This window comes from Dermochelys coriacea, chromosome 15 (assembly GCF_009764565.3).
Source record: "Dermochelys coriacea isolate rDerCor1 chromosome 15, rDerCor1.pri.v4, whole genome shotgun sequence".
Classification (NCBI taxonomy): Eukaryota; Metazoa; Chordata; order Testudines; family Dermochelyidae; genus Dermochelys; species Dermochelys coriacea.
Genome location: NC_050082.1, coordinates 14,534,996 through 14,562,424, shown reverse-complemented (window position 1 = coordinate 14,562,424; position 27,429 = coordinate 14,534,996). Strand labels below are relative to the sequence as shown.

The following is a 27,429-nucleotide window of genomic DNA, read 5'->3' as shown; positions in this document are numbered from 1 at the left end:
AGCTCAGGAAAGCTTATGCTCTAATAAATTTGTTAGTCTCTAAGGTGCCACAAGTCCTCCTTTTCTTTTCACCCACCTTGTGTCTCTAATACGCTGGGACACACTGCGCTACAACTAATGTGCAAACAACAGTGGCGCCTATCAGACCCCCACCCCGCAATCCTCCTTTGGAGAGTGCCCTTCAGAGCTCTGCCAGCAAAGCTTAATTTGCAAGGAAAGATGGGATGGGGGGTCAAACATTTCCCCCCCCCCCTTCACAACTGAGGCAGCAAGCCCAGAGGTGCGGGGGTTATGAACTGCCAAGCCCTAGAGGTGCCAGGGCACAAACTAAGCGCTGCCTGCCAGTCACTCCGGCGCACGGGGTCCATCCCTCCTTTTACTGCCTGCCGATCTGTCGGTGCCCCAGCTGCAGCAGGCCCCTCCACACCCGAGCCGCCGCCCGCTTTCACCGCGATGGGGCGCACACGCCCGGGCGGCTCTGTGCGGCGCAGCGCGGCGGGGGCGCCCGGCTCCGAAGCGTGTCGTGGACGCAGCAGCAGGGGCAGGGCGGGCGCTTCATGATGGGTGAGTCCGGGGACCCTCCCCGCCCGGGGGCCCGTGCCCTGGCTTGCCCGGGGGGTGAGCGCGAGGCAGGCGGCAGCGCCGGCGCGGGAGCAGCCGCCGGGCCGCGGCGTTCAAGGGGAGGGAGGCGGCCGCAGCCCGGGGCTGGCCCCTGTGGGCGCCGCAGCATGTTGGACTCTAGCTTAAGGGCCCAGCCCTGGCTGGCCGTACCTGGGCCGGGGGCAGCCTCCGGGGCGGGGGGGTCCCCCCTTTGCTTAGTGCGGGGGGGTCCTGGCGCAGCTGGCAGAGAGCCCGGCTCCCGGGGCAGGGATTGTGCAGTGGAGTTGCGGGGCTGGGGAGCCTTCTGGCAAACAGGCGGCTTAACTCAGGGACGAGGCAGGAAAGCATTAGGGGCCACACCTTCACCGCAGGACCTTATGGGGTCTAACAGCAGCTTGCAGGGGTCAGAAGCCCTCCCATCACTGCTTGAGCAGGTGCTTCTTGGTGCCCGTCTGACCTCTTCAGGGCATTCCATCCTTGCCCCGGGAGGGCACCTCCCCTGCTCCTGGCTGTTTCAGGGGCATCAGGGTATTTGCTGTCACTCCACAAATGGGATTGCAATGCCCCTGCCTTTAGGAATTCTTGTGATGAAATATCGTAGCAGACAGAGTGCTCCAATTAGGGTGAGCAGAGGTCCCGATTTTATAGGGACAGTCCCAATATTTGGGGCTTTTTCTTGTATAGGCACCTATTACCCCCCCCACTCCCATCCCAATTTTTAACACTTGCTTTCTGGTCATCTTAGCTTCAGTGGGGGTGGTTTGTGGCTATATTTTTATATGATCTAGGGGCACAGGCAGCATGGCCCTGTGAATGAGCAGCTTGATTATACTGAAAAATCACTTACAAAACGAGACAAGCACGCTATTGCTTCAGCCAGTTACTTTCTGCCCTATATGATTTTGGGCTGTTGTTATGAATCCTAGGTCTCTTACCCTCTCCTTAAGCAAACACGGTGTGGAGTATATAAATAGCTCACTTCTCTGCTGCTTGAGTCATTGCGCTGCACTTCCTGCTTGTTTTCAGCGCATGCACAGCAGCCTCCTTACTACTGCTGGAGTCCCAGCTCAGAGAAAAAGGCACAGAGATGATGAACCACTTCTAAATGGAAAGAAGAAAGGGAGAACAATAGAGGGGGTGCAAAAAAAGAGGGTCTGATTGACTCCCAAGGGGCGCTGTGCTCTCAGATCGGGTTCTGGTGAAGCAGGAAAGCTCCAGCTTCCTGTGTGTCAAATGCCGAACAAACACCATATGCTCAACAGTTAAATGAGCCTCAGATCTGTGTGACAGGAAAGTGCAAATACCCATGTGAAGGAATCTTGCTTACCCTTCATCAGAGGCGGCATGCAAATTGGAAAGGGAGAGACAATGTGAGGAAATTAAGACTCGAACCTCTTTCCCTTGCCCACTGTTTTACTTGAAAAAATACCAAATGGGATGCCTTTTTGAAACCGTGATGTAGGAGAATGTAAGCTGCTTCTGTGGAATAACTGCAGAATTCAGACAGCCTATGCAGAACCAGGAACCAGCATGTACCTTCTTCGTACTGAACTTTTATTGAGATTTGGCTATTGGAAGAAGTCCATCTTTTAACATAGACTAATGGTTTAGTTTCTTCTAGGATTGTCTGAGCTCTGCAGTCATGATGTTTCTCCTTTTCAGATACTGTAAGCTAGCTGCTCAATATGATAGAGTCCAGAAACCAGAGGATTCTGAACCTTGATGTACTGTCAGTCATTTAAATCATTATGTAAATCGGGGACCTGTTAAACTGGAAAAAAACTACTCTTAATCCAGCTGGGTAATATAGCATGACATTCCTTCCTTCCCTGAATAGAAAAGTGAAGGAGGCTGATCTTGGCACTGAGGGAGGGGCAGAGTAGTGTGTGCGAGAGCCACAATTACGGTAAAATGAAACTAGCACGCCAGTATATTCGTCATTACCATTGTAAACAGCTAAGGTGGAGCAGCAGATCTGGCAGAGGCAGAGTCACTTTTGGATTAATTTCTCTATTTTCTCTCTCTATCTCATTCATAGATACTGATCCTGCCTTTTCCTGTAGCCTTTTAATGTGCTGCAGCGTTCATTGCTTTGATTTTGTCTCCTTTGAATTCCTGTCAGGGCTGACCCCTAAGGATGATTCAGGCCAGAGTGAAGTTAATTGTAACCGGAGATGACTTTGGCTACTGCCCAAAGAGGAACCAAGGAATCGTGGAGTGTTTCCTGGCTGGAGCAGTTTCCAATGTTTCCCTTCTGGTCAATGGCAGCGCTGCACCAGATGCAGCCCAACTGGCAAGAAGGTGAGCTACTTACTTTAGTCCCCTTCACATGCACCCTCTGCAGGCCGTATGAGCAGAGCCAAGACTGTAACATTCAGTGAATTCATAACATTTATATCCAAATGGAAAAACTCAACTTTCCCAGACTTGGGCAGGAAAACTAGAGCTAGAGCATAGAGAGACAAGGTGGGTGAGGTAATATAAGTTATTGGTCCAACTTCTGTTAATGAAGAGAAGTTTTTGAGCTTACACAGGGCTGTTCTTCAGGTCTGGGAAAGGTACTCAGAGTGTCACACCTTGTCTTTAGTTGTAACATCTTGTTTAGCATAAGAAGTTAACACATGTTGCAAGAGTCCATTCAAGGTCAAGTGGGCAGTAATTTGACTGCAATTGTAGAACAAGGGAGGGTTAGTGGATTGCAGATTGTTGTAATGAGCCATAAATTCAGTGTCTATCCAGTCCATGATTTTTAGTGTCTAGCACAGTTATGAATTTAAGCTCTCAGGCTCGTCTTTTGAAGGTGTTATGCACATTCACCAACAGAAGTTGGTCTAGTAAGAGATATTACCAACCTGACCCACCTTATCTCTAATATACTGGGACTGACACAGTGCAACACTACTTTATTAACAAAGTCAAACAAAATATACTCATCTGCAAATGTTACTCTAAGGGTACGTCTACACTGCAGTTCAATACCTGCGGCTGCCCCGGGTCTGCTGACTCAGGCTCATGCTAAGGGACTGTTGAATTGCAGTAAGGATGTTTGAGCTCAGGCTGGAGCTTGAACTCTATGACCTCCCTCTCCTGGGATCCCAGAGCCTGGCCTTCAGCCGGAACTCGAACATCTGCACTGCAGTTAAACAGACCCGTAGCCCGAGCCCCACAAGCCTGAGTCAGCTGGCATGGGCCAGCCATGGGTTTTTAATTGCACTGTAGCCATATCCTAAATGGTTCTGCTTTCTCTTAGCCACTACTTTGCACATTTTTCCCCCTCACATGTATGGGGGGTGGAATGGAGATTATACTGATAGTTATTTCTTTCATTGTCACAATCTGGGTTTGTTGGTCTCTTGCTTTCCAGAGTACTTCAAGGGGCACCACCACGCTTTAAAAAGCAAATGTCCTTACTGAACTGCTTACACCCTAGATTATTAGAACTGAATGAATTTTAAACATCTCACTTATTTTTATTTTTTGTGCTGTTTGTTTACTTTGTGCATTTCACTCAGCTTGGACACTGAAAATAAACTAGTGAGTTTCACTCTCTCTGGTTCTCAGGCACTAGCACAATTTTGCAATGTTTGGGTTGCAAACCTGTGCAATTCCAACCAAAAAAACATAATTTTTAACAGTCATGAAAGCATTTTACTCCTATTAGGTTTTGTAAAACCATTAATAAAAAACACACATACACACAAAAAGAAGTTTGGGGTGTCAGGTACCTAACTTATTTTATATATTCCTGATTACTGCAGGGGCTCTTTCAGAGATGCTGTCACACTTGGCTCTGTGTCACATCACATCACATGGTATGTTCAGGGCTCCTGGACTAACCCAGCAAATCCTTTAATATGAAATATTACTTGTAACTCATTTAGAAGGTAAAAGCCAGCTTATACCGCAGCTCCAGACTGGGTTTGCATTTGGAAAGAGAAATACTTCCTGAAACAATGAGCAGCAGCTCGATAAGCTGGACCTTGAAAGCACGGTGTAGACTAAAAAGCACCTTTTAAAAAGAGGGCTTGGCTGGGACTCTGAAACCTTGTGTCCCATTTCCCAACTCCAGTTGTTCACGGGTGACAAGCTTTATATTGGGAACTTCATGCTAGTTCTCAGTGCGCATCCAAAGCCACCTTTGGAAGAGATTTGGATACGTTTGGAAGGTGGCATGTGTGTTTTGCATGATGTGTATAACTGTAGTCATATTTTAAAGACAAGAATGTCTTCAGTGAATTTGGCCATCGGGGAAGGGGCCCAATTGGCAGCCTGATCTTCTAGCCAGAGATCATAGGTGCACCAGCGCAGGTTTCCCACCATCATACATCAACCCTGAGCTAGGGACTTTGTCTAAGGAAAAGGCCTCCAGGCCCCTTCAGTCCATCGCCTCTCTGCCTGCAAGAGACCAATTATTAGTGGTAAGTTTGTCTGTTAGAAATGATATGCTACTGTTGACAGGAGAGCAGATCAGGCAGAAGGAAGTGTCAGGGGGAAATGTAACCTAGAGGCCTGCTTATTAGTAAATCAAAAAAATCATGTAAACCAGTGAGGTTAAGTGAACACTTTCCCAAGATACAGATATACCATGAAAAGCTTTAAACCCTGGCACTCTGGTAATAGTCTACTATATATAGCTACTTTCCAGCCCTACTCCCCGGCAGGTTTTTAAATATAGACTCCACCTGGCCTAGTTTCTGATTACTTACACTTCTGTATTCAGAAAATAGGCCACGTGAGTGCAGTTTTAAAAGGCATGACTAAATCCAGGTCACAGCATTTATAGTGTCAGCTGACTAAGTGTTCTAGAGCAGGGTTGGAGGGCCGTTTGCCAGTGCAAACTACAGCCCTCCTTTCCCCTCCCTTATTTTATTAGCGCAAACAGGGATTGTTCTGGATTCTAAATGTGTAAAATTGATTTAAATCACTTCTGGGAAAACAAGCTGGGTGGCCTGGGAAACATTTTAATATGGAATAACTGTAGCCCAGGTCTTGCAAATACTTACACATGTGAGTAACTTATGTGGACAATGGGGACAGATGACTTGTGTTTTCCCCCAAGCATCTGCAGCCTTTGTGAGCCAAACAGCCAGCACGTAATTATTCCCTGCACAAGGCAGGGCTGCCCTGGGTAGTGTTAACTTGCAGCGCCTTTGCGGTCGGAAATTGTGCCGTGTTGAGATGGACAACTTGGTAAATATCAGGTTTCCCATCCCTCACAGCATTGCTTTGCAGATCCCACCCTCACTTTCACTGAATCTCTGGCTGGGATTATCGATTCCAAGGCCACAAGGGACTATTGTGATCATCTAGTCTGACTTCCTGTCTAACACAGGCCATAGAACTTCCCCAAAATAATTCCTATAGGATATCATTTAGAAAAACATCCAATCTTGATTTAAATTGTCAGTGATGGAGAATTCACCACAACCCTTGGTAAAGTGTTCCAATGATTAATTATTGTCTCTGTTAAATATGTACACCTTATTTCCAGTCTGAATTTCTCTAGCTTCAACTTTCAGCCATTGGATCATGTTATGTCTTTCTCTGCTAGACTGAAGAGCCCATTATTAAATATTTATTCCCCATGTAGGTACTTATACACTTTAATCACATCACCCCTTCGCATTCTCTTTGTTAAACTGAATGGAGCTCCTTGAGTCTGTCACTATAAGGCATGTTTTCTAATCCCTTAATCATTCTCGTGGCTTTATTCTGAACCCTCTTCAATTTTTCAACATTATTCTTGAACTGTGGACACCAGAACTGGACACAGTATTCCAACAGCAGTCACCCAGTGCCAAATACAGAGGTAAAATAACCTCCCTAGTCCTACGTGAGATTCCCCTGTTTGTGCATCCAAGGACGGCATTAGCCCTTTTGGCCACAATGTTGCATTGGGAACTGATGGTCAGTTGATTATCTACTCCATCCTCCAAATCTTTTTCAGATTCACTGCTTCCCAGGATAGAGTCTCTCATCAGGTATATAAGGCCTATATTCTTTGTTCCTAGATGTATACATTTAGATGTAATTAAACACAGATTGTTAGCTTGTGCCCATTTTACTAATCGATCCAGATCATTCTCTATCAGTGACCTATCCTCTTCATTATTTACCACGTCCCCAATTTTTGTGTCATCTGCAAACTTCATCAGTGACGATTTTATGTTTTCTTCCAAATCATTAATAAAAATGTTAACTAGTGTAGGACCAAGAACCGTGATCCTTGCAGGACCCCACTAGAAATACACGTTTGATGATGATGATTTCCCATTTACAATTACATTTTGAGACCCACTAATTAGCCAGCTTTTAATGCATTTAATGTGTGCCATGTTAAATGTATATCTTTCTAGGTTTTTAATCAGAATGTCATATGGTATCAAAGTCAAATACCTTACATTAGTCTGTAAGTCTGTTATATCAACACTATTACCTTTCTCAAGAAAACTTGTAGTCTTACAAAAAAAAAAAAAAAAGATAGTTAGACGGGATCTGTTTTCTATAAACCCATGTTGATCAGCATTAATTATATTATCCTCCTTTATTTATTAATTGAGTCCCATGTCAGCTGCTCCATAATTTTGCCTGGGATTGAGGTCAGACTGACAGGCCTATAATTACTCGTCATCCCATTTACCCTTTTAAAATATTGCACAACATTAGCTTTCCTCCAATTTTCTGGAACTTCTCTGGTGTTCCAAGACTTATTGAAAATCAGCCCTGACAGTCCAGTGAGCTCCTGAGCCAGCTCTTTAAAACTCTTGGATGCAAATTTATTTCAACTCGTTGATTTAAAAATGTCTGACTTTAGTAGCTGCTGTTTAACATCCTTTGACATATGAGTAGAATGGAAATAATGTTATCATATGATATGACTACATCATCTGTTTTTTCCCCCCAAATACAGAACAAATATTTATTGTACACTTCTGCCTTTTCAGCATTATTAATGATAATTCTATCATTTCCATCTAGTAATGGACCAATACCATTGTTAGGATTCTTTTTGTTGCTCATGTACTTAAAAAAACTGCTTATTGTCTTTAACTCTGCTGGCCATACATCTCTCCTTGTGTCCCTTTGCTTCCCTTAACAATTTTCTAAAATTCCTAGTTTCTGATTTATATTCATTACTGTCAACTTCCCCTTTCTTCAAGTTGTTGCATTTTTATAGCTGCTTTCACATCTCCTCTAAACCAGGTTGTTTTTTTAAATCAATGTAGCCTTCTTCCTCAATTGTGGCTTTTTGGCATCTAGTAAAGTGTTCTTAAACAATTCCCAATTTTCATTCATTTTTTTCTGATTAAAGTCTTGGTTTGCACATGGGAAATTCCTTTGCATATGTGGGGTTTTATACCACAGTTGGGGTTGTGTTCAGGTTTTGTCTCACAACACTTAGCTTGTCAGTTTTCATTACTGCTTGGCTTACTTTGTACTGCTCTTCTTTGTTCCATAGCTCACAAGACACTAGTCTGCAGCCATGTTTGCAGGTTTTAAAAAGCTGAATAAATACAGCCTCAAAGAAATAAGATACTGGTCTAGAAGTCTGAAAAGAAATCTATAACCCGAATGCCTCTGGGAGTCAACACATACAAAGTTTGAAACATCTTTTTCCCTTATTAGGCCCCTCATTATATCCTGCTCTGAATCTTGGCTCCCAGTCTAATGTGGCACCTTCCATCATGCCCCAGCTGAAGATACCTCCACAGCCACAGTAGGATATTGGGTGTTCTTGCAAAGTTACATTAAAAAAGCACAATGAAGCCCGGCTTAAGACAGCCACCCAATGGGCCAACAAAACTTGGTTGCCTGATGTAGACAGGACTTTCATTGAAGGTCAACTTAATTCACACTGGAAAGCTTGGGGACGTTTTAGAGATACCACAAGGCTTGCCTATTGGAAATGGCCCCGAGTGCAGATTTCTCTGTATCAATCACCCAGTGGGACATAAAAATATCTAAGGAACTGAGGTACACTTAAGGGGAGTTCCCTGCCCCCTCTGCTGGTTCAGTGGGACCAGCTGTGTGTTGCAGCAGGTTTGTGGGTGATCAGAACAAGGCCAGGATATTGCAAGACTTGAAAAACAACTTGCATATCTTTTTTCTCTTAGCTCGTTGTGGGACACTCGTAAAAAGATTTATTGATCACCCTGAATTGCAACTCCACCAGTATCACCAGCATTCCATAGGAATGGATACTTAGACCTGCTAAGGTTATTTTATTGCCCCATGTAGGTAGATTCCAAGATCTTATCTTTGCTGGAGATAGACGAGCCTTTTAAACGCTTTCTACAGTATTTTCTTCATTCTTTTGTCAGTTCAATGGTGATTGAACATCAGTGTCCCTTATCTCTTATGTGCTGCTTAAACCAAAACATTTGATGAAAAAAAATGAAACATTGTAAAATGGAAGTTGATAATCTTCCCTAATCTCATTTGTTTTTGTAGCTCAGATGTAAAATGTTGATTGCACAAACTCTACCGCATCTGAGTACATTTAGAAGAAAAATTCTAACCAAACCACACATAATTGCCCTCTGTTTTCACTTCCTTTCCCATCAATGCTAATTGCAAAATGTGTGCGTAAACAGTGACTTCATTCTGATCCTCCTGCTTGACATTTACCTAATCCAGAAGTATTTCTGCTACTTCCTCCACATTCTCATCTGACTGCTAACTACATCACCCTCACTTCCTCAGTGAGCTGTGATGACCCAACCATTGAATGAAGGGGGGGCCACACAGTATAAGGCCTTGTCTGCCTGCGAGGTAGTGTACTCAGCCTCCGGAGCACCCTCTTGCATCAGGGTGCGATGCTGGAAGGGGCCCTTGTCTCCAGTGCCTCCTGGAAGCTGTCTGCCTCTCACCAGGTCTCTTGTGGCTCAGCCCTCTGGCCAAGTCATAAAGTTCAGACCCTTCTCTGGTAGCTCAAGGTCCAACTGATAGTCCAAGCTAAATGTCCAAATAATAATGCTTCCGCCCTCAGGCTCCATTGCAGTGTTTCTGTGGGCCCTTCCTCAGGCCTCCCTCACAGGAGCCTGACCTGCTCCTGCAGAGTTCTTCCTTTGTTACTTCTGGTCTGAGCAGATTTTCCCTCACTGCCTGCCTGGCAGGTTCCCCTAGACATCTCCCTACTCCTGTCAGACCTAGCTCAGGACTTCCCGCACAGGAGCCTAACCTACCCCCTGGGGCCCTTCTACCTAACTTTGTCCCTGGTTAAGCCCTAGCTCAGAGCTTCTACCCCCACAGGTGCTGGACCCTGCTCTGCAATCCACTCTCCCCCCACTGAACTCCTAGCTCTGTGTAAGTAGCAGTTCATGATTCCCTGCAGCTGGGATCACTAATGATCATTAAACGGCCACATCACTATCAGCCAGGGGCTAGCTGGTATGTGATGGAGAAGGCTGAGCCTGGCTTGCCTTGAGGGCCAGCCAATGACATTCCCCTAGATAGGGTTTATTGGGATAGCTATTCCAGCAAACCCTCCTACTGTAAGCGCAGCTTATACCAGCAAAAGTGTGCTTTTACTGCTGTAGTTTATTTCATTCAGGTAATTGGTATCCAATTACTCCAACAAAAGAGTGCTTTTACCAGTATAGCTTATACAAGCGCCCCACATGAAGTTACCTATACGGCAAAAGGACTTTTTTGCAGGCGTAAACTGCATCTGCATAAGGGCATTTGCCAATATAAAAGTGTCCTAATAAAACTACACCCCTAACCAACATTACTATACCAACAAAAGTTTTTAATGTAGATCAGACCTAAGAAGCCTTGTCTCTGTATAAAAGGCCTTGGAATCAGAAATAAAAAAGGGAAGAAAAACAAGAACAAGATGCATGACAATTAGATGTGTTCTTTGACCAGATCTTGAAGTTTGCCAGAGGGAGGCAGTGATTAACTCTTATGCGACAACCTTTTTTGTGTAAATGTGTTAGATGGGGTGAGATCTGAGTTACTACAGAAAATTCTTTCCTGGGTATCTGGCTGGTGAATCTTGCCCATATGCTCAGGGTTTAGCTGATGGCCATATTTGGGGTCGGGAAGGAATTTTCCTCCAGGGCAGATTAGAAGAGGCCCTGGAGGTTTTTCGCCTTCCTCTGTAGCATGGGGCACGGGTCACTTGCTGGAGGATTCTCTGCTCCTTGAAGTCTTTAAACCACGATTTGAGGACTTGAATAGCTCAGACATAGGTGAGAGGTTTTTCACAGGAGTGGGTGAGAGAGATTCTGTGGCCTGCGTTGTGCAGGAGGTCGGACTAGATGATCATAATGGTCCCTTCTGACCTTAGTATCTATGAATCTATTTGCCAAGCTGAAATCTGGAGGTTTTATGCTGGCACAAGTTCTTGTAAGCATTGCATGGCATAGCATTGCTTTCCCTGATGTCAGACACTGATATTTACGAACGTAACATCTGTATGCAGATATTTCTATCTTCATCATGTCACCACTTGTAGTAAAAGCTGACAAGCCCAGCCAGCTGGTGGTTTCCAAGGTAGGGATATAAACAGGATGCCAACAGAGATCCATTTACTTATAAAGGAAGAGAATAGAATTCACCCAGCAGAACTGCTATTCGATGACATGCAGCTTAAAGCAAGAGCTCTGTGTAAGGGCCTAGGAAGATCCCTTCCAGATTCCCAGCTAGGAATTCAAAACAACTGAAGATACTGGTCTCAAAGAATGAATCCCAGGTTTTGCACTGGGCCCAGCATATGGCTGGTCAGGACTTGGGGTCAGGAGACAGACATGTTCAGAAAGCTGATGGATAAGTTTAATGCAGTTATGCATGAAGCTCCCAGTAACCAGAGATACTTAACTATATTCTGAACTCAGCATTTACTGTGATTGCGGATAGGTCAATTGTTTCAACAGGAACTTTTGCTTAGAGTACTCACACTGAGAAACAACAGTTCCTTGAGAAGGAAACTATTCCAATGATTCATTTACCTGGTTTATTCCCCTCCCTTGTTTGCATTTTCCACAAGAGTGCATTCTCCTCTCCCTACCCCTGATTTGGATGATGGTTTTTGAGAACACAGCCAGTGGGCTGGCTTTGACAGTTACCCTTCACTCAGGAGAAGCTGGATGCTGTCCCATTGTTGAGTGCTGACAATATGCTCAGTGTGGTACAGAACACAAAACAGATTAGAAATCTGCCCCAAGCAGATTACAATCAAACAACTAAATCCTCCTTGCCTGATTCCTGTGGATAGCCCCATTGGGTATTTGTCATGGTGTGTGTCCGAGTTCACAGAAATTGTGTCTCTTTGGCTTTGTTTATCACAATTTAGTTAAACCCTGATGCTGCACAGCTGTTGCCTCTCACTATATTACTCAGAAATTATCAACACAATCTTGTAAACATACATTTGCAGGTCTCAGTCAACTGATCATAGAATTGTGATTGTTGCTTAACACCTTGGGTAAAATCAATTTAGAGACCAAGCCCTGGTCTACACGGGGGTGGGGGGGAAATCGATCTAAGTTATGCAACTTCAACCACGTGAATAACGTAGCTGAAGTTGGCATACTTAAATTCATAGATTCATAGATACTAAGGTCAGAAGGGACCACTCTGATCATCTAGTCCGACCTCCTGCACAGCGCAGGCCACAGAATGTCACCCACCCACTCCTATGAAAAACCTCACCCATGTCTGAGCTATTGAAGTCCTCAAATCATGGTTCAAAACTTCAAGGAGCAGAGAAGCCTCCCTCCAGTCAACCATGCCCCATGCTACAGAGGAAGGCGAAAAACCTCCAGGGCCTCTCCAATCTGCCCTGGAGGAAAACTCCCTCCCGACCCCAAACATGGCAATCAGCCAAACCCTGAGCACATGGGCAAGATTCACCAGCCAGATACCCAGGAAAGAGTTTTCAATAGTAAATCAGATCCCATCCATCTAATATCCCATCTCAGGGGATTAGTCCTATTTACCCTGAATATTTAAAGATCAATTACTTACCAAAATCCCATTGTCCCATCATACCATCTCCTCCATAAACTTATCGAGTAGAATCTTAAAACCAGATAGATCTTTTGCCCCCACTGCTTCCCTTGGAAGGCTATTCCAAAACTTCACTCCTCTGATGGTTAGAAACCTTCATCTAACTTCAAGTCTAAACTTCCTGGTGGCCAGTTTATACCCATTTGTTCTTGTGTCCACATTGGTGCTGAGGTTAAATAATTCCTCTCCCTCTCCTATATTTATCCCTCTGATATATTTATAGAGAGCAATCATATCTCCCCTCAACCTTCTTTTAGTTAGGCTAAACAAGCCCAGCTCCTTAAGTCTCCTTTCATAAGACAAGTTTTCCATTCCTCGGATCATCCTAGTAGCCCTTCTCTGTACCTGCTCCAGTTTGAATTCATCCTTTTTAAACACGGGAGACCAGAACTGCACACAGTATTCTAGGTGAGGTCTCACCAGTGCCTTGTATAACGGTACTAAAACCTCCTTATCCCTACTGGAAATGCCTCTCCTGATGCATCCCAAAACCGCATTAGCTTTTTTCACAGCCATATCACATTGGCAGCTCATAGTCATCCTATGATCAACCAATACTCCAAGGTCCTTCTCCTCTTCCGTTACTTCTAATTGATGCGTCCCCAACTTATAGCTAAAATTCTTGTTATTAATCCCTAAATGCATAACCTTACACTTCTCACTATTAAATTTCATCCTATTACTATTACTCCAGTTTACAAGGTCATCCAGATCCTCCTGTATAATATCCCGATCCTTCTCCGAATTGGCAATACTTCCCAGCATTGATTTACCGTGGTGTCTTCACTGCGGTGAGTCGACTGCTGCCACTCCCCCATCAACTCCACCTGCGCCTCTTGCGGCGGTGGAGTACTGGAATAGATGGGAGAGTGCTCAGGGGTCGATTTATAGACTAGACACGATAAATTGATCCCCGCTGGATCAATCGCTGCCTGCCCATCCGGCGGGTAGTGTAGACATACCCCAAGTGAATCCCCCAGCTTACTTTAGGGACTCTCTTCAATATGTTCAGTATTTTGCATTTCAGGCCATTGACAGCAACTGTGGTTGTGACAAATCAGCGGTGTCATCAGATACCGTTTGTAAAGCAGAAAAGTTGTATCAGTTTAATTAGATTGGGTTTGGATTCTGATTTTTTAAAACACATTTGTGTTAGTGGCCAGGAGTGACCGACAATGCTCATTCCAGAGCTGCCTGTGAGGGAAGGGGGCCCATGCATAGTCCAGACTGCAAGCCAGGAGAGCTACATTCTGTTTGGCCACTGAGCTGCTAGTTGGACAAGTTATTGTCTCTGTGTGTCAATCAGTGCAGTGAGGATAACAATCTCTCCCTTCCTTTGTAAAGAGCCATGCAAGAGTAAAGTATTGCTACTTTATAGGTGTGAGACAGTTATCTGCCCCATGCTGGAAGTTTTCTTCTAAGGAAGGATAAGGGTTGTCCCTCCCTGTTCCTAATGGACATGAGTCTTAGGGATCCTCCCCACATATCTCAGCTTTCACCATCCTTTTCCGTTTGTTATAGCTCATCAGTGGCTGGAGAGATTCCTTTTCAGTGCTGAGAGGCACTGCAGCCTGTAGAAGTAATGCCCATTGGAGTCAATGGAAAAGCTCCTATTGACTTCAGTGCACACTGGGTCAGTATTCCCTCCCTGGTGTTGTTCCCTCCCTTGTCAGTTGTATACCCCACTGACCTGGGTAAAGTGTGCCTGGGATCAGGAACAGAACCCTGTCTCCCTCACGGCAGTGCAGATCACTGCCAAAATATTACTTTTGCTTGTGTTTTGCATCCAGTTTGATAAATGTGGGAAGAGTACATGTCCCCAGCGTTGGAATTGTTAGGACCACCACCCACTGCAGAGCATCTGTTGCTGAATACATGCAGGGACTCAGCATTAAATGGCTTATGGTATCCCAAAGAAAACACAACATGTCATCTTCCTGTCCTACATGTGTATCAATACCCCTCAGAGGACTAAAGAGTTAGAGATCTACAAGAGCAGAGGGTCAATCCCTTTGCCAGAGCAGAATATAGCTCCTCAATAGAGGACTTACCAGATGTTCAACTGATCATAGCAAAAGTTTTGGAACATGCTCTGAAGTTACCTCAAAGCTTCCTTTTACGATGAAAACAAGCCCAGCTCTCTTAACCTTGTGACTTCAGCATATCTGCTGAGGGGAAGGGAAGCCAAGAAGCAACAGAGTTGGGAGCAGGATGTGCTCATGTATTCCCCACGATCCAGGAGACTGTCCTTTGCATTCCCTGTGGATCCAGTGGCCTCTAGAGCAGTGGTTCTCAAAGCCAGTCCGCCGCTTGTTCAGCCGGACCGGTTTGTTTACCTGCCGTGTCCGCAGGTTCGGCCGATCGCGGCTCCCATTGGCCGCGGTTCGCCGCTTCAGCCAACGGGGGCTGCGGGAAGGGTGGCCAGCATGTCCCTTGGCCCGTGCCACTTCTCGCAGCCCCCATTGGCCTGGAGCGGCGAACCGCAGCCAGTGGAAGCCGTGATCGGCCAAACCTGCGGACGCGGCAGGTAAACAAACTGGTCCGGCACGCCAGGGGCTTTCACTGAACAAGCGGCGGACCGGCTTTGAGAACCACTGCTCTAGAGCCTTTCTTCAGGCTTTCATATCCCTCCCCCACAACTAGAAAACTCCCACATGGCAAACCATACAGAATATCCATTGTAAGTATTCCAGCCCCATCGAGTGCCCTGTCACAGGGAAAGATCAAACCCCATACGCATCGCTACACCAGGGAATGGTAACGAAGTTCCCAGGTAGGTTCAGCTGCATTGGTATTAACTGCATTGGGGCCCTTGTGGAGAAGGTTCTCTGGCTCCAGCAGCTGTTTTCAGCGCCATGTCAGGTAAATGTGCTCAGAGCATGTGGCTGGAAACAGCTGCTGGAGCCGGAGCCCTGTCCACACTAGAGCACCCAATGTAGCTGACACCAGTACTGCTGCCCCAAGTAGTTTAAAAGTGGGGCTTATGGAAGTCAGGACACACTGGGGAACCCAGGAGTGGGGTTGGCTAGCACGTGGAGTTTTGAAATAAGTTCACTGTTGCCGGCTTTGTTCTGGAATCCATCATGCCCGAGAGTTCCTACTGCCCCTTGTAACACCTACGTGTAAAGGTCACATGAAAGTGGGATTTAAATGGTTGCAAACGCGACCGTTTTAAGGTATGAAAGTGCAATGGCAAAGTCCCTCAAAGCAGCCACTCAGAGGCTGGTAGTGCTCTAACACGGTAGCCGTGTTGCAGCAGAGCTAGTGAGAAAGGCGCTATATTAGTCCTCCACCCCTTCCTGGTCTACAGGAGACCCAGGAATAGCTCTGGGAGGCGTTTCAAAGCAGAATTCAGCCAACACAGAAGCATTTCCAGAAACAACAGAGAAATAACAAAATATCTAAGCACTTGTGGTTCCTGTATTCATTGTAGGGGAAACCATAATAAATACTGAGCAAGAAAATGTAATTGCTATGCAAAGCATTTCAGTAAATTACATTTTAAGAGATCTGCTGGCTTTTGTTAATTTTTAATCCAGTTATTAAGTCAGACCCTTGCTGTTATTTAAGTGTAGGCTTTGCATTTATCCTCTGCCAACTCTCTGCTGTTACCATCCTTCTCTAATAGAGAGAAGTACTAATTCGTACAACACCATCCATGTTGTTCAGTCAGCAATTGTCCTTGTACATAAACAGAAGACCTGGGCACTGCCTGATCACAAATTCAGCCTGTTGAACTGAGTTGCCCTTAAACTCTGGGGTTTCTTACCATACACTCGTAGCTTGTACTGTTACCATAATATCTACTGTATAGGTCTTATGTACTGTCTATAACTGGATTTTATCAAAGGGCATCTTAAAAATAAGCTGTCAGGCAAACCTGGAATATCCCATAAACAATGTATTTTTAATGTAAAAAACTGCCATCTCTGGATGCATAGTCTCTGAAAATACCAATGAACTGCTGTCAGAAGCAGGGTGATGATTCACTACAAATTCACTACAATGGAGTTACAGCAGGGCAGAGTTTGACCCAAGATGTTTCATTGCTTCTGTTCCTGCCATTGTGTCGCACAGAATCAAAGACATTTGAGGTGGAAGGGACCTATTAGATTGTCTCCCAGCAGACAACTCAGGATTGATCCCTGGAGAGGATCTACTCTTGTTCAGCATCTTGCTCTGCCTCGCTTCACAGAGGAGCAGCAACTCTAAATTTCATGTGAAAAGAGACTGTGAAACCCCTCCACATAAATCCAGCTCCTTAACTAGGATCTCGCCCACTGGCTACAGGAAGGTGAAACTTAACCAGCCTTTTGTTCACATTCTAGGCATAACATTCCAATAGGTCTGCATGCCAACCTGTCCGAGGGCTCTCCTGTCAGCAAGGCACTCAAGAAGAACTCCTCCCTGCTCAACAAAGACGGATTCTTCCACGGAAAAATGGGATTCAGGACAGTTCTAGCAAAAGGTCTCCTGAAAATGTCAGAGGTGGGAGAAAAAGCAGCTGATGCTACCCAAACACTTTCCATAGAATCATTTTACTTTATTGCTCATTCATAGATCATGTGGAAAGCTTCTCGAGGTCAGAGCTCAGGGTGAGCTCCAGGATTAACATGGCCTGTGTTGGAGACTATTGTCTTGTAGTTGGAGCAGGAGCCTGGCAGGCAGGTGCTCTGGGTTCTACTCCTAGATCTGCCTTGTGACTATAGGCAAGTCACAGCACTTTTGTGCCTCGGTTTCCCCACATGCGGCTGTGTTATAACCGCTTACCTAAGTGGATGGGGTTTTACAGGAATTATTGTTTATAAGGTGTCCTGAGATCATTGCATGGGAAATGCAGTAGAAGCGCTAATTAGGATTAATTCGCCTGCTGAAAAACTGTTTGATTCTGATAGTTATCAACTTGAAGATTCAGAGAATGTTAAACACATTGACTTGGTGGGTTGGTGCAAGAGGTTTTCATCTGTGTTCCAACAGGATTTTGGTAGCAAGTAAGAGAAGTTTTGTGGTTTCTAACTTGTCTGCAGTGACTCTTTTAGAACACAAAGCCACCACACAATTTAACACCTCTGGGTGGATCTTCAGGAGAGGCCCAGGAGCATAGTAACATGTGCTAAGGTACATGGGCGGGTCAGGGTAGGAATGACCCACACAAGGGCTGGCGAAAGCCAAGAGCCTTCACTTCCCTGTTGTTTCTGAAGAGCTGCGCATTCATCCACGGATAACCACATTCAAGGACAGGCTTCCCTGCAAACCTGGCAGTGGTGCCTGAAGGCCTTGGCCAGGACAGCCTCATTGCACAGACCAAAAGGTCGGCAGTGCCTGCTTCAAAGAGCATACAGGGATGTTGGGCTCAGATTGTCAGAGCTGAACGCCTATTTCCCATTCACTTTAATGGGAACTGGAAATCCAGCTCCCTTAGGTGGCTTTGACAATCTCACTCTCCACGTATAGCCCCGCGCACACAGACCGTGCTCTAGGGGCCTGATCCTAGAAAGCTAATGGGAACCGAGGGCCCTTGGCAAATTACAAAGTAGAGTCCAGGGTTGGCTTTGCTGCCAGTTGAGGGTGCTCAGCACCTCCGAGGAGCAGGCCCTACATGAGTAATAATGGACGGTGTCGTGGATGGGGCGGGGTGTACTCCAGTGAATACCTTGTACCAGACATCTCCTATTCGCTGCACTAGTGACAACTCTTTCTCTCTCTCCCCCCCCCCACGGCCTGCCATCTTCATTTTTTAGGTGAAACAGGAGCTAACGGCACAAGTTGACCTCTTTCGTGAATTGACAGGTCATGTCCCTCATCACATGGATGGACACCAGCATGTTCATGTTCTCCCAGGTAGGGCGGTGGTGATATTCCTCCCAGCCTCCCAGAATTAAGGATAATTCTTCTTTGAGGGAACACCCCCCCTCCACTCTTGGTTTGCTGAATGATCCTTCACACAAAGGTATTTGGTCAAGAACTCAAATGAAATGTCCCCAGCCAGCATGAGAGGAAATTATCCTTCCTGTGCCTGAATCAGCTGCCATTTCCCTTTCGCTGCCTCTAATACGGAGGATCTTCACAGTCCTAGAATGGCAGCTTCCCTTCCAGCGCTGACTGTTCAGTGCAGGGTTTTCCTCTACTAATTCCCTGCCCCTGTCACAGTTGGAGTCAAACAGGGGACAGGCAGCTGACTGACCAGTCTGAAACTCAGAGCGTTACGATGCTGTTGGGGGAGACTTTTGTTTTTAAAATTCTTTTTACCATTTTATCAATAACTGGGTGTTTCTTTCCCCCGCATTTTATTAGCATCAGACATTGGAGATGATTGTGCTTAAAGGCGTCGTGACAAGAGAAGAAGAGACCCTTTAATCCTTTGCAGGGAGGGATGGGGCAGGATGTACAGAAATACAAATGGCAGTTAGGTGACTGACTACATTTTGTGCCTTTGAACATCTTCCCTTCTCCCCCCGGATATCTGTGCTGGGCTCTCCTTAAATGGCAAGGCTCTCTGGCCTGTGCTGTGCAGGAGATCTGACTAGCTGATCATGAGGGTCCCTTCTGGCTTTAAATGCTCTGAATCTATGAATCATTCTAACTCCCTGCCTAAACCAGCAGTTGTTTTGCTGCCATTCACTGCAGTTTTCTGATCTCTGCAGCACATTTCTTATAATTAAGTAGCAGGAATTGCACACAATACATTTAGGGCTCATATATTTCTCCCTCTTTGCTGGCCACAGAGGGGAGCAAGTGGGTGGAGAAGGATCAGGGAGAGATTTGTGGGTGGGAGGAAGGAAGCTGTGCTATACCGTCCTATGCCCCTTCCTGTCACATACATGCAATGCAGAGGTCTGTGTTCAAAGAGGCAGGTGGTCAGTCCAGTCAGAGAGGAGTTGGGAAGACAATTAATGCTGCATGTTTCCCAGACATGTCTGGATAATAAATGCTGAAAACACTCAGGGAAATTCAAGCTTCTGAGTGGAGGGTGGAGATTTCTCTGGCTTCCCTTCCTACAGAACAACTCAAATGCTGCCCGTTAATACTTAATTATAATAACAAAGAGCAATAAATATAAGATTTAATTATAATAGGAAGAACTGATCAAATTACGCTTCCAAGCGGCCCAGGCCTGGTGAGAGAAGTTGTTGTACTGATCACACTGTCGTAGGAAGATTTTGTGCAGCAATAGGAGGCGCCAAACCTCCTGAAGTGCTAACACCAGAGCTTTGCATGCAAACACCCAGAAGTATATCATGCACTTTGAAAGGTTTCAGCCAAGCTGTTTATCCACCATAGCTGTGGTGCTGGCTTCATGGAGTAGTAAATGGAGTACAGCTGCTGACAAGACTAGAGAGGATTCCATTTCTACCAGTCTCCCAGGACAACAGTAAGTGGTCAGCTGAGCCTCACTTTAAAGCGTACATTGGGAGATCTGGCAGTGGGCCACAGAGCTGCTATTTCTAGGGTGAGGAATTTGAAGCCCCAGCTTCAGAGCAATTCAGGCCCCACTCTTCCAGCAAACCTCTGAGAATCACAGGGCCTGACTGGAGTCACCTTTCACCCGTCAGCAGAGATTCAGATAGAGACAGAGCCTCATTCTAGGCCAATCAGCTCATTGCAGCAATAGAAAACTTCACTGGAGGCTGGTGATTTTAAAGCAACTAGGTGAAATTGACACATAAAAGTGCACTCAGAGCCAGCTTCTATTAGCAGGGTCACGCTGTATGTGATTCACAGTAGCTCAGGATGGATACATCCTGAAGAGCCTCCGCTGCAAAGTCCCACGTTAGCAGATCATATTAAAGCTGATGATGTCTTCAAGTACAAACAGCCCCTAATGCCAATAACGCTTTGTATTTATGGAGTGCTTTCCATCCAGAGATCTCAGTGTGCTTTATGAAAGTGGGAGAGCATCTTTATTCCCATTTTACAAATGGGATCAGTGGGGCACAGCCAGTGCATTAGAACCCTTTTAATAGTGGGGATGCTGAAAGCCAGTCCCCTTACCCCTGTCCGTGCCTCCCTCCGCCCTGCAGCTAGGACCGGGAGCAGTGCCGTGTCTCTGGGAGTGGGAGACCCAGACAGGGGTAAAAGTCTGGGAGTGGGCCTGGGGCCAGAAGCAGAGCCCCGGGCACAGGGCCTACAGCTGGTACCCCATGTGCGGGGCCAGTAGCAGAGCTCTGGCTGTGGAGTAACATTACCAGGTGCTGATGGGATTCTTTGGACACTGTGCTTTGTGGGTGGGAGGGAGGTAAAGGGAGAGGGTTTTGGGACGCCCCACAGATGAAGACCCTTTCAGGGGGAGAAAGGCCATGTGGAATTATATTTTTCAATTGGAAGGAAAAGGGGAGTTGATTTCCTAGTTACCTAATTTCTACCTGTAAATTCTCTCTGGCTTTTCTTGTAGAGGTTAGACATGTGTTTGCCCAGGTGTTAGAGAAGTATGGGATCAAGTATACACGTGTGCCGGTAGAACCAGGCCTTCACAGCTGTGTATGGATAGAGCCACCTCTAATGGACTTTTATCTGGGAGTGGAAAAAGATTCCCTTGACACAGTAGATGTGTTTACAAGACATGGAATAAGGTAAGACAGACACACGCATTGCATACATACATTAAAGAACTAAGATTTTACCAGTTCTTGATGTTCTTCATCTTCCCACGCAGAACATTACAGAGAGTAGGTATTCTCCTACCTCAAAGGGACAGTTTCTGTCGTGGTTTGTGTGTCCTTTGGACTCAAGGGCACAGAGACAAACACTAGGTTAACTTATAGGAAACACCATCTTGAATCAGGTAATTGGCCTCTAACTGCTGCTGATTTATAGCCTCCCACAGCACCAAGTGGTGGTAGACATGCAGCACTGCAGTCTCCCACTGAGACATGAGGAGTACTTGTGGCACCTTAGAGACTAACAAATTTATTAGAGCATAAGCTTTCGTGAGCTACAGCTCACTTCGAAAGCTTATGCTCTAATAAATTTGTTAGTCTCTAAGGTGCCACAAGTACTCCTTTTCTTTTTGCGAATACAGACTAACACGGCTGCTACTCTGAAACCTGAGACATGAGGGAAAGTGTAAATACCAACTTCTGTTTGCAGTGCTGTAGCCATGTCAGTCCCAGGATAGGAGAGAGACAAGGTGGGTGAGGTCATATCTTTCATTGGACTAGCCCTCTGTTGGTGAAAGAAACAAGCTTTCAGCTTCAGGACCTGAAGAAGAGCTCTGTGTGACCTCTCTCTAACCAACAGAGGTTGATCCAATAAAAGATATTACCTCACCCCCCCTTGTCCCTCTGACTTCTGTTTGTTCATGTCTATTTTATTTCCACTTCTCCAGCTAGGCTCCTGTTGGCCAAAGGTGGCTAAAGGGACAAACTGTGATAAAACAAACACACACAAAAAAAACAATAGCAGAGAGGTGGAGGGAGACAAAATGGCTGAAGCCAAAGGGAAGCAGAGCGAGACCCATGAAACTGATCTCTAGCATCTGTGCAGGCCGTTCAAACCAGAGTTCTTAAAGTGCTCCAGCCACGACTTTGTATAATTGATATGACCCTATGTTTATTGTGTAGTAATGGTAGTTATGTCAAATTTCATCAGTTTACAATTAAAAAGGCTGAGTTGCTGTCAGTCCTGCAAACTCAGCCTGAAATTTGAAAGTCACATTGGGGTTTTGCCTGCTTATGCACCATTAGCAGTAATACAGACTAAAGCAGCCACTCACACGACATTACACGACATTCTGGTGCTTCCGGGAGCAGCGTGGGCCCACCCCTGCTGGCATGACCTCATGTGGCCAGTGCATGAGTTCACACCACACAGAGGAGGCTCCATCTTTAAGAGCTTGCTGCCCTGGCCCCATCAGCATAATCTTGTACAAATGGTGCATTCAAGGTCATGCCATACAGGGGTGCTATTTTTAAAAGCTGGAGAGAGCGGAGCAGAATCCCTCAGCCAATACCGAACAAAACCACATCCAGTTTTGTTCCAGTACCAGACAGGGGACAAACCTTTCAAAAAGAGGACTGTCCACTTTAACACCAGACAAGTGGCCTTCCTAGGCCAAGTTCTGTCCTCAGTTATACCTGGGAACTTTATTGTGTTCTAATTCTGCACTCCCTTACACACATCGAACCCATTTGGGATTGCACAAGTGAAACATCAAGAGTTTGGCCCTGCAGCTGGAACATAGTCAACAATTCTGTTGCGAATGCATTGCCTCTGGCTCCCTGCCTCTTGGGTTTGTTGGGTCTTCAGTACTAACTGTAGTAAAACCCTGTAATTTTGTCCCTAAAGTAAGCAAGAATGTGTCTGCTATGCACAGGGGGGCAGATCTGTTAGCAAGGTTTCCCATTTTAGAGTCAAATTTAAGCTATTAGAGGTAACTATAACCTGAAACTATGATTTACTCATGTTTAAAAAATGAAATTTTCAATAAAAACACACTATTTTAATATATAGTAGTAAACAGTATCCTGCATGCTCACCACCCTTCCTCCCCACATTCTAAGGTGGGTCTACAGCCACAGGGCCCCAGCAAGAGCCATACCATGACACATTTAAACATTCTCCAACCAAAACAGTGGGACTAGGGTTGATTTCATCGGGGCTCTCTGTGGGAGCAGGGTCCTCCCACATGGAACAGCCTACAGGAATGGAGCCCTTGTTCAAAAACTGATGTGTAAAATGCCGGTGCTCTGTGTTGGCGTATGCTAATAATGAAAGGCTGAGTCATCCTGTCAGTGGTAGTTGTATTTGATTTTATTTTGTATTAAATATTTACACTAACAAAAGATCATGTGAAATTAACTTTTTTTTGAGAGTCTAAGGCTACAGCTACGTTTCAGGCCTTTTGTTCATATTAATTTTTGTATCCTCCCCCCCAACAGGTGGGCTGACATTTATATAGGTTTGAGCACCATGGGCAAAAACATGTCTGTCAGCAACATTCAGAGCGCCATTGATACTGCCATGGTGGCTTCTGCCACCAAGGAAAACTCTCTGATGACTCAATTTTCACCTCACCATCAGCAAAGCAGAACAGTCACAATTGAACTGATGGTACATCCAGGGTACCCCACTATTCCACCTGTTGGAGGCTGTGGAGAAGGACCGGATGATTTTTCACAGTCATGGGAACGCTTGCATGAACTCCAAACATTAATGAATCCAGAGTTGCAAAGCTATTACAAAACAAGGAACATTCAACTTTGTGCATTTAAAGATCTTTAAGCAAGAGAAGCTAAATATAGCTTGTGGCAGGAGGTGGGGGATCTGTAGCTGATAGTATACCTCTCATTAATGCAGAAGGGAACAGTGAATGGACTGGCAGCAACCTATATTTAAAGTAATTTGAAATACCTGGACTCTCCAAAGCACCTAGCGGCAATATCCCAGCCTGTATCTCTCTCATTGTCATCAGAGTTGTAAAACACCTCAGCTGATTTGAAAGTGATGGATTTCCTGTGTGTAACATATTTATGCTCCACCCCAAAATTTAACTTGAAAGCCAAGGCCCAACTGTCAGACTAACAATTAATCAGTTCCTGCAGATGCTGCAATAGCAGATAGCACATCCACACATGGCTGACAATCATGCATCAACTTTTGAAAAATTTTGTGTGTGTGTGGTAGCGATTAGTTGCAAAAAGATATAGCCTAGAAACTAAGACTCAGCTGGCCCGAGGAAGCTGATTTTTTGTAAGCCTAATAACCTTGAGCATTCCCCTTTTTAAAGTAGTTATTCAGAAATTACCGTATTTTTCTTTCATGTTTTTACTTGAACTGTTGCAGCTTTACTCATGCCTACGGAAAAGGAATGGTCATTGCAGACCTTTTTTTTTCCCCACTAGAAGTAATCAACTCATGATATTAGCCTTCTGATGCCTTCAATCATACTCCATGCAAGTAGCTGGATGCAGAGTTACTGTTCTATTTAAGTAGGCTCTAGGCATTACGCAGTCAAAATAAAGTCATTTTAATGACAGCACTTCCAGACAGGCTTTTTAGATGACTTTACAAGAACAGCAACCATTGACCCATTAGATATTTCATGATGAATGTTACCTGTAAAAATCCTACCATCACCTGTCAATACAGCATACTCTTCCCTTTCATGGGCTAGTTCCTGTGATGGCTACTTACTGTAAACACAAAGATGGTCTAAGGTCGAGAGGGAGCAATGACAATGAGAAGAGAAAAACAAAACAAAACTCTGATTATCATCAGTGCTTTCTAATTTCTACAGTTCCTGGCACTGTTTGCTACAGTTCTACTACAAGTCAGTTTTCATTCATCTAGTACTTTCTGAAAAATCCTCCTTGAGGTCTGAGATTTTTCTGAGCTTAGTGTATCCAAAGCGTAGTTTAATGTGTCAGTGTTGTTCAGCCATCTTGGATTTATAAAGAAATGGAAAAATGCACTTCATCCAAGCCTGACCAGTATTTTCCCCCTTTTAGATAACTCAAACCTCATTTTATCACAATGCCTTTATTTTTATAAAGTCTTAACTGTTTGAAGCATAAACTGTAGAAAAATCAAAGTCTACAACTGCCCAGGGCTGTGTGCTCAGAGGGCATGATTTTTTCCATGATTAACAGGACCTAGTTGGCCTCGGGTTCCTAACCACCTGGGAACTTTCTTTGTGTAAGGGAAAAAAAACCCAAACTAAACTAACATTAATGCACTATTAAGATTGCTATATCAAGCACCTTTCAGGGCAATTCCATAAATTTAGATTATGCCACAATATTAATTCCAGATTTACAATCTGTATTTTAATATGTACATGCTGTACAAGGTGGGTGAGGCAAAATTACAAAAGAAACCAATTTTTGGAAGTGCTTGATATGTCAAACACTTTACATTAATACCAGTCTTTACACCTGGTAAAGTTTCCAGATTACTGATTGTGATAAAGTATAATAAAAGAACAAGGGACGTAAGAGTTGCACTCAGCAATGAAAGAATGAGATTGTAAAAGTGCGGTTAGAAGTATGAGTGCCACCTGGTGTTTGATTATATGTTTTTCATGTGCAGTAATAAGCCTGGAGGCACTGTGGATGATCTAATACTGGATCTCAGATTTTTACACAACACGACCTTGTTTTATTACATAATTTTTAACCTTTGATTTATTCTCATGAGTACTTACTATGAATTTTCTTTGATCACATAATCATCAGAATATCCCTTCTCTTTTCATGTACTGTACTGTTGTTTGTACTCATTTTCTGCTTCCTTCACCCTAATTGAACACTGTGAAATCAACATGAGTGGCCTTAACCGATTCAGTTCTGTACTGTGAATATTAGATAATTTTGTAAATGTCCATATTTTTAAATAAATAGGACAAAAACAGGATTTTAACAGTCAAATGAATTGAAAGCACTTTATAGTGGAAGTGTGAGTAAAGAACTCCTCATTTTAAGTACATGGACTTTTAGCTGAACTATTTTTATGTAAACAGGGAAACGATAAAGTGCTCTGAGAAAGTCTTGAGAGATATGAAGTTCACAATAAGAATATTCAACAAATCAACTATAAGCTTTCCCTGTACACAGATATTTTCAAAATTCAATCTGTCTAAAAATAAATCATGCCACAAAGCCTTTGAGAGCATTTTTATTACATATAGCAGAATGGAATTGCAGAAAGCCTCTACCAATACTCTTGGGTGTATAGTTTCACCAGTATGCTGTAGTTTTGGGTTTTAAACTGCATGTTTAGAATTGAGCATGGCTTAGAGAACCAGATAGGACAAGAGCTTGAATTCCTGAGTTAACACAGGACTGGCTTAGTACTCTTCATTTGTCTATTCCCACTTCTACCATACAGTACACATACTTATTTGGTCTGTATCTTTTGCAAAGAGAGTCACCTATAAGTAAAAGCTACTACTTGTGTTTCACATCTTGTGGTTTGGGTACTGGACTATAAAGAAAGAAGAGACTCAAGATTAATATTTTCTTCCACCTGACCCCTAGACATAAAATTAGGTAATAGGCATGACCTTGATATAGGCTGATGTGAATTTGAACTGCAGTTCCTGGAATTATCCAACCTCTTCAGTTCCCTTTCAGTGGTATCTAATGGCACCAATTCACATGTATGCAGCATTTATCCTGAGAGGTTTACAATCAGAAGGTATATTCACTTTATATAGAAACAAGAGTGACAAACAGGTGCTACAGTTTTTATAAATATGAAAGGATAATTTGGGCAATGGCAAGTTTCCATGCTAACAGACGTGATCAAGAGGAGAGAAAAAACAGTGGGCCATTTAGGTATCTGATACAGAAGTTACACACACTTCAGTCTGACGGATAATTTGGCTTTTTTTTTTTTTATTATGAATTAGTGAGCGTGAATGAAACAAAATCGGTACGAACTTTCTGCAAATGAAGACACAAAGATGTGAAAATTTGGTAATAGACAGTGCTCTCACCAAGCCTGAAAACACTTAGGAAATACGAGTTTCCTTAAATAAGGTGACCATGGTTTAAACTTTATTTACCTGCCAAAGAATCTGTCTAAGAATACTTAAACATAAAAGTTCTTAAGGTCCCTCACTTTTAAAATGTTTTACTTTTCAACAAAATTGGGCTGTCATTCTTTATGCTAAATTCTGAATCAAAGCTGGATCTAGATAAAAAGGGCTGGGCAGAAAAGACCAGAAACATACAAGACATTAAAACCAAAAGGGTCTCTCTACTGCTCCCTAGACACACAAAAGTCCTGAAACATTGCAAAGACAGAGGCTGTACTAATGCTGATAGCAGGAGTACAAATAACCATCTGGGTGTGAAGAATTTACTAATACAGCTT

The 27,429-nt window shown here is 44.3% G+C and overlaps 1 protein-coding gene across 4 annotated transcripts; it reads left to right on the top strand.

Moving 5' to 3' along the window:
* The first annotated feature begins 378 nt into the window (after positions 1-378).
* On the top strand, positions 379-26,213 carry YDJC (YdjC chitooligosaccharide deacetylase homolog). 4 transcript variants are annotated; one of them, XM_038372705.2, is made up of 6 exons: positions 379-564; positions 2,723-2,901; positions 16,944-17,103; positions 18,357-18,456; positions 21,008-21,185; positions 23,493-26,213. In XM_038372705.2, the coding sequence occupies exons 2-6, from the start codon at positions 2,738-2,740 to the stop codon at positions 23,833-23,835; spliced, it is 945 nt and encodes a 314-aa protein (XP_038228633.1). In that variant the 5' UTR covers positions 379-564; positions 2,723-2,737; the 3' UTR covers positions 23,836-26,213. The 4 variants fall into 4 exon arrangements, 3 of the variants coding, with proteins under 3 accessions (XP_038228633.1, XP_038228635.1, XP_043353656.1); XR_005288961.2 differs by lacking the exon at positions 23,493-26,213 and adding an exon at positions 18,910-19,025 and having other exon boundaries at positions 421-564; positions 21,008-21,136; XM_038372707.2 differs by lacking the exon at positions 379-564 and adding an exon at positions 1,747-1,970.
* The last annotated feature ends 1,216 nt before the right edge of the window (positions 26,214-27,429 follow it).